This window comes from Miscanthus floridulus, chromosome 11 (genome assembly GCF_019320115.1).
Source record: "Miscanthus floridulus cultivar M001 chromosome 11, ASM1932011v1, whole genome shotgun sequence".
Lineage (NCBI taxonomy): Eukaryota > Viridiplantae > Streptophyta > Magnoliopsida > Poales > Poaceae > Miscanthus > Miscanthus floridulus.
Window position 1 is genome coordinate 7,655,639 of NC_089590.1, and position 11,954 is coordinate 7,667,592.

The following is an 11,954-nucleotide window of genomic DNA, read 5'->3' on the forward strand; positions in this document are numbered from 1 at the left end:
ATCAACTTTCACCAGTGCAGATGGCCGCTATCCAGGAGGTTGAGCATCGTCATGGTGGTCCAGCTAGGACAGCCATGGTTGGAGGATGATGTGTTACTATTGATGAGAGTCAGCCTCAGGGGGAGTCACAGCAGCAGCCATAGCCAGCAGAGCAGACTCAGGAGGGAGAACAGGCCGAGGAGACAGAGCAAGCACCTCAGCCACAGCTTCGCCGCTTTAGTCGTACTCAGACCTAGGTCACACCGAGCCCAGAGACATAGCGGAGGGGTTCTCGTCCACCTCCTAGACCACAAGGTCCGCCTCTAGTGACTCATCTAGATTTGAGGGCCGCCATGGCCAAGCAGGTGCAGCAGCTTAGATTTGTGGACTTTGAGTAGTGGTTCCCGCTGAGGAGGGATGACCGAGCTTCAGAGGGCTTCTACACACCACTATAGGAAGATTTTTATAATGCATATCTTAACAGTGGGGCAGTATTCAGATCTCAGAGGGTGTGCAACATTGAGTCCATAGTAGCAGCAGCTAGAGAGCATATTCACCCTTACCTATCTTACTTGCTAGGGCTGACAGATTTACTTGGACGGATAGGCTTATTTGTTCCATCTTGGGTCCATGAGTTTTATTCTACACTCTAGACTGACTCGCAGCACAGATTTATACACTTAGCACAGATTTATACACTTTGCATTTAGAGGCAGAGATTATAGGCTAATGACCGTTAGGGCTAGGGAGATTCTCAGGCTTCAGGAGCAGCCCATTCGGCTACATGAGGTTTGCTATGGATAGACAGCACCTCCTAGACACCCTCATAGCGGTCTTATGCCCCCTACAGATCTAGTTCGCCATTGCTTCATAGAGCCTTTCGGCGAGGGGCCAAGTAGGACACCCAGTGATCTCACTCCTACTGCTAGAGTGCTTGATGCTATTATGAGGAGGACAGTGCTTCTGAGGATGGGGTATCACGAGGGCTTGACTCGCATATAGCTATGGCTACTGAACTCTCTGATGCAGCAGACTATGTTTGACATTTGGGATCTCCTTTTATTAGAGATGGAGGATACTATTATAGAGGGGTTCAGGGGTCACATGTAGCTCCCATATGCTCACTAGATTATATTCTTTATCCATAGGGCAGTTACTATGAGGCCACCTGAGATGCTGGTAGAGTATAGTAGTGCTACTATAGAGTTCCCTACATACAACATGACTCAGATGATCTGCCATAGTGTAGTGAGGACACCCAGCCAGCCGCGCCATCACCCAGAGGTGCCAGAGACTATAGCACAACATGATGAGACCATCAAGGGTATAACAGCTATAGTGGAGGAGCAGCTTGATGCTCAGTAGGAGGGGATGGTCGAGAGCGACCCCAGTGATAGCTCAGATGATGACTACCGGGATATTCCTCAGATGCCTCCTCGATGACATGACCATGAGGCCGGTAGCTCCAGTTCAACTCCACCTGCACCACAGATAGATCTCGCTCTACTTGTTATCCTTGAGCGGATGAGGTACAATCAGGCTCGCCAGGCTCAGGAGACCGCTACTACTTTCACACAGTTCCAGACTAGGTAGGATGAGTTCCAGTGATAGCAGTAGGCTATACAGCAGTAGCAGGCCATGCATCAGTAGTAGCTTCTCATACAACAACAACTACTTGGGTTTATGCAGCATGTTGTGACAGCTATTGGGGCTTCACTGCCACAGCCTTCACCCTAGCTTGGTTAGCCTACCACCACTTCTATGACTCCAGCTTTCCAGCCCAGTGGGCTTTAGAGTCAGGGACCACCAGCGCCATAGTTTCTTTCACCTATAGAGCAGGTGTCCTAGTGGTTTGCTTCGCTAGTGCCAGCCCCACAGTTCACACCTCTTCATACGAGCTTTACTCCGCCTTAGAGTTCATCAGTGCTCACCCTAGTTTCCAGGAGCCTTGGTGCTTCATTCAGTGAGTTGACAGGGTAGCCTATACTGCCAGAGCTACATGTCCCAGGTCCTTCCATAGTTGCACCTATTACTAGGACTATAGAGACGCTCCCTTCTTCAGTTGCATCATTAGAGCAGGCAGCGCCAGTTCTAGATCCGCCCCAGACTGCTTCAGCATCGCTTCAAGCTACAGAGGGCCAGACTGCTCAGAGCTTAGGATCAGATGATGATGGCACACAGTTCTTGCTCGCTCCTCACACCTCAGCGCCTGACTCATCTGCTGTAGCCCCGCCGACCGACCCTTAGGTTTTGGTGTTTGACGCCAAAGGGGGAGAGGGATTGAGTATGATAGACTCAGAGGGAGCGATTTATTTAGGGGGAGTTTATCTACTATATTTGGCTTTTTATGTGTGATACACTATTATGCATTTGTGTGTTTACTTTCATGCATCAAACTATATTTATGTGATAGTGATATCTATATGATCATGATATTATGTGATATGTGACATGTGTGCTCTCTACTTTGAATTATTTATATGTCATATCACTTGCGTTATGCTCATTTGCTTTGCTTTCGCGTTGTACTCCGATGCAAATGAGCTTTATTACTTGTACTCATGCTTATTTCATATCTTTGGAGTACAATATGTTGGCTTGGGTCATATAAGCTTGCCTAACTCTTTTGTTCTTATTAACAAAAGCTTATATGAACCAAGCATGTTAAAAACCTCATCTCTTTCACATACTTGAGGTGGTATTGTCATCAATCACCAAAAAGGGAGAGATTGAAAGCATTTAGGCCCCTAGTTGGGTTTCGGTGATTAATGACAATACATGATTACTGTGACTAACATGTGTTTTATAGAGACAATTAAGTTAGGTTATGGTAATGGAGATCGATTGGGCAATCATGGTGGTCTTGCCCCTACGATGTAAATCGTTTCGGTTTTCGAAGGATAAACGACAAGGTTAAGGATGGACTAGTTCTAAGTGTCATTTGGTGTTGAGGAGACACTTAGAGTAGTTTAGGACTTTGTTTTTCCTTTGGCCATACTATTAAGGGGGGTATGGATGGGTCCCTTGACCTAGGTGAGTCTAGTGAGTTAGGTGTGGTGCACACTTGCTAAATCTAGCACTAGGTAGCTCCTAAAAAGCCCTTAGATCTATTGGAGCAAACTTCATTCATGTATGATTGAGAGTTGGAAGTGAATGGAGGGTCAAATTCTGACTGGACGCTGGTTCCGGTGTGACCGGACGCTGGCGCAGAGTTCGGTCAGTTCATTTGATCAAGGTGAAATTGTCTAGCGTGACCGGACGCTGAGAGGTGAGTGACCGAACACTGGGTCCCAGCATCCGATCGACTCCAGTAAGGTTCCAGAGAGGGAAAATCATGACCGAACATGTCCGGTCACAACTTGAACACTGGAAGTCGGGGAGAATTGACCGGAGCGTCCGGTCAACTTGACCAGAGCGTCCGATCACCCCGTAGAGGCACATAACGATTCATTTTGAACATGGGTGTATAAATACCACTATTCACCTAAACGGTTGTTTAGCCTGTTTAAACACCATGTAAACGCTACACGGTGGTGCATCGTTTCCGTTTAATCACCCGTTTACCCCGTTTAATTGGCCGTTTAGCCCGTTTAATGGGACGTTTTGCCCGAATAATGGCTAAACGGTAGGTGACCGACTATTTAACGTTTAGCATTTAGGAAAACACTAATAAATACTTCCTCCATTCATGTGAGGGAGTACTTTTGCTCATTCCAACAGCTGAGAAACACCGTTGAGAGTGCCAAAAAGAGCAAGGTCCTAGTGAGGTGATTGAGATTTGAGAATCTAAGAGTGAGACCTCATTAGTGAAAGCAAGAGTAGCAAAGTTTGCATCCACCCTTCTCATTAGGCTTGTCATGGTTAAGTGATAATTTGTGCTTGTTACTCTTGATGATCACCATCACCTAGATGGCTTGGTGGTGATTGGAAGCTTGGTGATCATCCGACGGAGGTTGTGGATGACCCAACTCAAGTTGTGAGCGGTTGTGGGTGATTCACCGCGACGGAGTGTCAAAGAATCAACTCATAGAGAGCACTTGATCCTTGCGTGGATCTAGGGGGAGATACACCCTTGTGTGGGTGCTCCAACGAGGACTAGTGGGGAGTGGCGACTCTCCGATACGTCAACAAAATATCGCCGCGTTCCTCCTTCTCTCTTTACTTTGAACATTTACTTTGTGCAATTCAATTCTTGTCTTTACATTCATAGAATTGCCATGCTAGAATAGGATTGGAACTTAGGTTATAAGTCTTTTTGTGCGGTAGAACATTAGAAACACTTTCTAGGCACAAGGGGTGAAGTTGGGCTGACCATAGGGCTTAATTATTACAAAGAAATTTAGAATTAGCCTAATTCATCCACCTCTTGGGCATCTTGATCCTTTCACAACTGAAATGCCGTAGGCCTTGTTCCCTTCGGTACACGGTGGCGGCCACACCACAAACGCAGTTCGTGTGATCTCGTAAGAATACAAGCCCCTCCGATGTATAACAATAATGCGCAAGCACCGAGTGGTAAGAGGTATGCAAACCTCACTAAACACTAGGCCTAAACCTAGAGCAAGCGCATAAGCGGTGGTCTAATTAACCTAAACACTTCGCAAAGCAGCTACGCTAATCACCTAATAAAACACTAAGCACTATGCAAGTGGAGATCGCTAAAATGGTGTACCAACACCCTTGATATGTTTCCTTTGCTCCACACTTATCTCATTTGACTGGTTGGGGGTTGTATTTATAAGCCCCACTTAGAAAGTAGCCATTGGGGATGAAATCCAGCTTTTCTACTACTGACCAGACGCTGATCACGTCCTGACCGGACGTGTGTCGTCCCGACCGTTAGAGCTGCGATCGACTGATCGGACGCTGCCAGCATCCGATCACATGCCACCGGACTCGTCCGATCGCATTTTCGCCGCTTTGGGACCTCTCTGTACTCGATCGGATGCTGTTGTCCTGTGTCCAATCGGTTTGCCGCCAACGTCCGGTCACTACTGAATGTGTTGCCAGACTGATGAATAGTGCCATCGGTGCATCTGGTCGTTTTGCTTGTTCAACGTTCGGTCGCTGCTGCTGACGCCTACTGTTATGGAGCCACTGATTGGAGCATCCGATCACTTTCTTCCAGCGTCCGGTCACCTCTATGAGCTCGTTTCTTCACGATCTTGTGTACAGCTTGGTTCCTATCTTCATGCTTGGACTTTGCTTGATATCTTGGGTCTTTTCTTGTGCTCCTAAGGTCTTGCTTATGGTGTTGATCATCGGATCATCACATCGCCTTCATCCAAGTCATGTCTTGCACCCTACTGAACTACAAAACAATCACTTGCAAATTCATTGGTCCAATTTGGTTGTGTTGGTCATCAAACACCAAAATCCAAAGTAAATAGGCCTAGGGTCCATTTTCCTTACACCTGCAACAAGGCTCCTAACCCAGATTTGGTTCCTTGCACCAGACGTAGACTTATGGAGACCGTATTGAAGAGTCCCGGTCTCCTTGCACCTTAGTTTTTTTTGGAAAATCCTCACCGAGACTATTTAGGATTATTTGGTTCGACGAAAAATTAAAGTTGTCTAGAAATTTTGCCTCTTTAGTATTAGGTATATAAAAGCCCGATAGGCATATCAATCGCCTGCTATAGCTTGGAGTGGCGGTGGCCTGCTAGCACCCGTACATCCGATCCAGGTGCTAGTGCCCAGACATTCACGCCTGCTATGTCCCCGTGTACTCATGATGCTGCATTCACCCACACCCTTGTGCCCGCTTCACATGGGGCTCACACCGCTCCGTTTGCCATGCATGCACGTGTCCACGCTGGGCTGCGTCTCGATCTACGCCTGCTTCGTTTCCCGCGCCTACCGCTCGCGCCCCCTTTGCTCCTAGACACATGCATGGGACCAGAAATGGTAAGCAGTGGCTACGTCAGGTGGGTCCCACTACAACATGTGCAACACCAGATTTACTTTTGTAATATCCAGATGAAACATTTGTAATATTAGTCTAAAATAGATGAAACATTTGGGACATACACTTGAAACACCATTGCCGCATGTCCAACATCCTGATCTACTTTTGAAACATCCAGATGCAACACTTCCAACATATAAAAGAAGACAGATAAAACAGTTGGAACATGTGTCTGAAACACTTGCAAAAATAACACTTGAATAGTATGTTGCAAGTGTTTCATACGGATGTTGCAAAAGTAGATCGAGATGTTGCATATGTTGCAACAGTTGTACACGTATGTTGCAAGCGTCTGTCCCCAATGTTTCATCTATTTTTTCAGATGTATGTTGCAAGTGTGTTTATCTGGATGTTACATATGTTGCACACATATGTTGAAAGTGTTTTTATCTGGATGTTACGTATGTTTGCAATTGCTTTTCAAGTGTTTTTTTGCAAGTTTTTTAGATGCTTGTTTCAAGTATTTCATCTGTCTTCTTTTATATGTTGCAAGTTGTCGGGTTCATAAACCCAGGGTCCCTCGCAAACCATCTTCCCAACAAAGGCACGACCCAAGCAGACAACGCGCAACTCATGGGCCGGCCCAAGTATCTGAACAAACAGGCAAGAAGGGCGATCCAATCAGCGACCCGAAGGTATGGTCGAAGAGGAGCGACGCCCATTTTTCGACTCCGGCCCGCCTCTCTGACCGAAGGGCTCACTTCGGTCTCTAGCCCACCTCCGGACAACCTCTCTGATCAGAAGGCCTGGCCAAGACACTACTTCCGACTCTAACCCCACATCTCCGACTAGGGTATGCAAAAACCCTGCTCACTGCTCATCTCCGACTGGCGCGATCAGAACCGACTGGGACCAACTGACCGGGGACGCCCACTCGGAAGGGATCGGGGAACGAACGGGGAAAGCAAGGCAGGGCGCACAAGTCAAACAACGATACCGGGGACCATACCCTGTACACCTGCAGAAATAATATTCTACAACCTTTCTAACACAAACAGTGTTGTAGGCACCGATATTTTCCTCTACAGTATTGTGGGCGCCTACAACTCCCATACAGTAAGGCCCCCCACATGCCTCTGGGCATCAATAGTGTTGTGGGCGCTGGCTTTTACCGTACCAGACGAACATGTTAAAAACCCCTTACATGCCTTAGGTATCAATAGTGTGGCAGGCGTCGACGTCTGCCATGCCCGAAGAAGACAACACCACCTCCCACGTGCATCTGACATTCAACAGTATTGTGGGCGCCTACCATCGTTCTGTACCCGTCGGCGTGGACAACAAAGCTCAGAAACATACGTACCCTCTCCCCATCACTTGTAAGGCCATCCCCTTCATCTATAAAAGGGGATACGCTTTCTCCCAACATTCGAGTCATTCCAGATTCATTAGATCGATCAAGTTCACTAGTTCACAACCACAGAACCGCCAGGTTCGAACCTCAAGCACACGTTTGAACACTTAGCTCATAGCGGAGCTCCTGTCGCTCTCGGCCCTTCCGACTGGAGTCTTACCGTACCTCTTGCACCCCCCATCTTTCTCCTTCTCGTTTGTAACCCCACTGCAAACTTCGAGCACCTGGGCTTAGGAATAAAGTCACCGACCGACTCAAACTGGATGTAGGCCATGTTGCCTGAACCAGTATAAACCCTGTGTCATTGAGTGCTAAGCCACCTCCGATCACAACGTACGACAAAACTATAAATATTTACTTGTTGGTCACTTTCTGCACCGACACAAGTGTTGCATCTGGATGTTTCAAAAGTAAATCAAAATGTTGGACATGTTGCAATGGTGTTTCAAGTGTGTGTCTCAAATATTTTATCTGTTTGAGACGTATGTTGTAAATGTTTTATCTTTATGTTGCAAAAGTAGATCTGGTGTTACACATATTGTAGTGGACCCCACCTGACATAGCCACATGCTTGTAGTTGCTGGCCCCATGCATGCATGTGGGAGCGGAGGGGGCGTGAGTGGCAGGCGTAGGAAATGGAGCGAGCGTAGATCGAGACACGACCCCTGCATGGGCGCACGCATGCATGTGAAACGGAGCGGCGCGGGCCCCACGTGACGCTGGCGCAGGCGTACAGGCGGGTGCAACAACATGCGTATGTGGGGGCGCATCAGGCGTGAGGCTTCGGACGCTAGCGCTCGGATGTCCAGCCGTTAGCAGTTTCGTTTTTTTATAAACCGTGTATGCCGTGGTGAGAGGAGCAGGCCGGTTGGCTGATTCGTAGGCCTAGCTAGGAGTGTGCGGATAGACGGACATGGGACAGACACCTGCGGTGGAACATTACTGATACCTCAGTAGTCCAACAGTCAGTCGATCACTAATTAACTATCTCTGGTGTACAAACGAGAGTTGAAGAGATTAGGTTGTGGTTTTTGGATTCTCGCGATTACAATTTTTCAAGTTTTAACAAACGACATTACAATTCATCTTATTAGAAACTTGCCATTGCAATTCTGTTTCTCCTACAACAATCACCCTATTCGTTTGGCTTATAAGCTGTACTTTTTCAGTCAACAAACAGTATTTTCCTCTCACGAAAAATCAGCCAACGCTACTTATATTCTCGTATGTCCCTTTATTGCCCCTGGTTACGAGGATAAGGCAGGACTGGTTGGCCCACCCCGATCCACCTCCGGCGTCGCGCCTTCGCAGGAGGAGGCAGTATAGAGGTGGGCGGAGCAGAGCGGTGAGGCTGACGCAGTTCCAGGCGGTGGCGTGTGGCGAAGGCGGCAGTGCTGTGCGACACGGCCTAGCGCGACGTCGAGGGGCTCGGCGTAGAGGCTCCTGATGGCGTGGCGAAGAGGCACGGCGTCGCTATCCTCAGTTTGGGTTCACGGTCGGCGGCGCGCGGCGCATCGAGGGAGGCTTGGCGAGGTTGGGGCAAGGCTGCCCAGAGTTAGCGTCACAGTTCCCGGTTCCTGGCTGGCTGGCTGTGGCGTCGGGCTGCTCGAGCCGCCGTCCAGCTCCCCCACCTCGGCCACCCTCAATGGATGCCGCCAGTGGCGGACCCAGGATTTTTGCATAGGGTATGCGCCGCAAAAAAAAATTCTTATACAATTCGGTAAACTATTTATAATTCGGTAAAACCATATTATAATTCGGTAAAATGATGTCAAATCTTAATATAAATTGTTCAAATGAAATACAAATACTTCGAAATATAACAATAGGAGACTTACAATATTACTTGTTTATCCGCCGCTTTCTCAATGACATGAATGTCTCCATTATATCATCTTCATTAACTTGGAAGAAAATATCCCGCTCAATAAATGTGACTAGACAATCATCCAAAATAGTATCACCTATCTTATTCCTTGACTTTGTTTTCACTATAACCAATGCAGAAAATACCCTTTCAACACTCGCAGTTGCCACTGGTAAAAGCAATATCAATTTGAGAAGCAAGTACACCATATCATACACTTTGTGCCTCTTTGTTTCAACAAGCTTAACTGAGAGATCAACAATGTTGTCTAGCCCTTGGAAGATAGCATCTTGTCGCATGTCATTAATATAATTATCAAGTTGCAATTCCAGTTTTAACAAATCATTGTTGGAGAAGTCCTTAGGATAAAATTCAGCCAATCTACGTACCTTCCGTGCATCAAAAGAAGCAAAGGAGTTGGAAGGACTGAAGGCTGACATACAAGAGAGTAGCTTCATATTGATCTCATCAAACCGATTATCAAGCTCTTGACTAATTTGATCAATGACACCAATGTATACTTCTCTTCGGAAATGGTCATCATTTGTTTGGTTTCGGGCACGAGCATACCGTGCTGATTTTCCATAAGGCACATAAGCACCATCCATAGCAGGAACTTCAACACCATGTTTAACACAAAAAGAAGTGACCTTCTGAAGAAAATTATCCCAACCATTAGACCTTAACTCCTGCATTCTGCTCTTTGCCACATTAACAAGTGAGATTGCATTAAGAATATCTTGATCCCTTCTCTGCAAGCACTCGGATAACTCATTTGTATATCCAAGAATAACATACATTAAGTGCACAAAGAAAACAAACTCAAAGGTTTCAAATGCTCCAAGCACAAAATGTATCTTTGTCCAATCTTCCTTATATGCATTATCAGCACCAAGTTCAATGAGCACATCATGAATTGAGGAATATATAGTGATGATGCTACATATAGTTTTGTAATGAGAGCCCCACCGTGTGTCACCAGGCCTAGGCAAACCCATCTCTTGATTTAATCCACTCCTTGATTCAAGGTCACCACACTCTAGTGCTTTCTTGACATTCTCAAGCCTAGCATTTCGAAGCATATCATGACGCTTGCAAGAAACCCCAACAATGTTCAACAAGATAGATACTTGATCAAAAAAAGTCTTGCAGTCAGTATTTCCTTTGGCAACAGCAACAAGAACTAGTTGGAGTTGATGTGCAAAGCAATGAATATAATAAGCGGAAGGTGATTCTTGCATGATTAAAGTTTTGAGCCCTTTAATATCTCCTTTCATATTGCTAGCCCCATCATAACCTTGACCTCTAATCTACTGCATACTCAATCCATTACTGACAAGTAAAACTTCAATTGCTTTCTTAAGTGACAAAGAGGTAGTATCATCTATATGAACAACTCCAATAAAGTGCTCACATGGCCTTCCAAGTTTATCAACATAACGCAAGCAAAGAGCTAGTTGTTCTTTATGTGATATATCACTAGACTCATCAGCTAAAATTGCATAGGGCTCATCACCAAGTTCCTCAATTATTTTCTTTCTAGTTTCTATGGCACAACAGTGAATAATTTGCTTTTGTATCTTTGGGCTAGTCAAAGTGCAATTACCTGGTGCATTGTTCAAGACATACTTGTTCACTTCTTCACTATTTCCTGCAAGAAACTTTAAAAGTTCAATGAAGTTGCCTCTGTTGCTAGACTCTTCACTTTCATCATGTCCTCGGAATGCCAATCCTTGATGCAAAAGAAACTTGATACATCTAAGTGAATATGTCAATCTTTTCTTGTAAAGACGAAGCTCCTCCTCACTCCACTTGTCAATGTTATAATCAATTGCTACCTTGGGATTCATAAAACCAATGTACCTCTCTTGAGCTGCTTTATGTGCCCTAGAACCAGAATGTTTGAGAAGTGCCGTGTTTCCTATATTCCAATTATTCCATCCATCAACAATAAAAGTTTTTGACCCACTGCCCTTCTTGAACAAGTAGCATATGAAGCAAAATGCAGAATCCTTCTTGACACTATATTCAAGCCACTCATAATTATACAACCATTGTATACTGAATCGATGAGGTACGCCTCCAATGTTTCGGTATGGAAAATCATGTATATAAGGTTTGCAAGCACCTTTAGTAATATATGCTCTACGGATTGCATCTTGATCATTAACAGGATAATCTTCAATAGGCAGCCTTTCACCTGGATCATATGGTAGGCGATTGATGTCATACGCCGGCGGCTTTGATGCGAGCGGTGGCGGTGATGCTAGCGGGGGCGAGGGCAAATGATCTGCAATTTCTTCAACTTGTACTCTATCTTCTTCTTGATTCTGCTCTTCCACAATATTTTCATCCGGAGGTGGGTCAATAGCAGCCGCCTTCTTTGCTGCTTTCTGAAAAAGGGATCGAATGTCTCCGTTTCTTTTCATAATTCAAGACTCAAGAGTTCTGAAAAAAACACTCGTCAATTATCAAAACTAACGATCGGAAGAAACCTGGAACTGAGGAAGAACGGGGATGGACGGGGAGTATCACCTGAGGAACTGAGGAAGGACTGGTGATCAGTCTTGCAGGCGATGGCGGCAGTCCAGGGCGGCCAGGCCAGGCAAAGCGACGGGCGATGATCTGCTCTGCTGGTAGGGCGGCGGCGGGCGCTCTGGGCACGGGCGCACGGCACCGAGCGGTCGAGCTGGGAGCCGTCACTAGCGCAAGTGAACAAACCTGGAAGTCCTGGTACGAGTACGACACGTCCGTCACGTCGTAGACGAGGCCTGGTCCAGCGCGTT

General features: G+C 46.2%; 1 protein-coding gene across 1 annotated transcript; it reads right to left on the reverse strand.

Moving 5' to 3' along the window:
* Positions 1–9,143: 9,143 nt before the first annotated feature.
* On the reverse strand, positions 9,144–11,018 carry LOC136491598 (uncharacterized). Its single transcript, XM_066487892.1, has 2 exons — positions 10,775–11,018; positions 9,144–10,351 (listed from the first exon to the last, which is right to left on the reverse strand). Exons 1-2 carry the CDS (start codon positions 11,016–11,018, stop codon positions 9,144–9,146), a joined length of 1,452 nt encoding a protein of 483 aa, XP_066343989.1.
* Between the last annotated feature and the right edge of the window lie 936 nt (positions 11,019–11,954).

Coding starts and splice junctions, on each gene's coding strand:
- LOC136491598 (XM_066487892.1), bottom strand. CDS start 11,018: ATGAATCCCAAGGTAGCAATTGATTATAACATTGACAAGTGGAGTGAG. Junction 10,352..10,774: donor TGTCTTGAACAATGCACCAG/GTAATTGCACTT, acceptor AACTCCAACTAG/TTCTTGTTGCTGTTGCCAAA.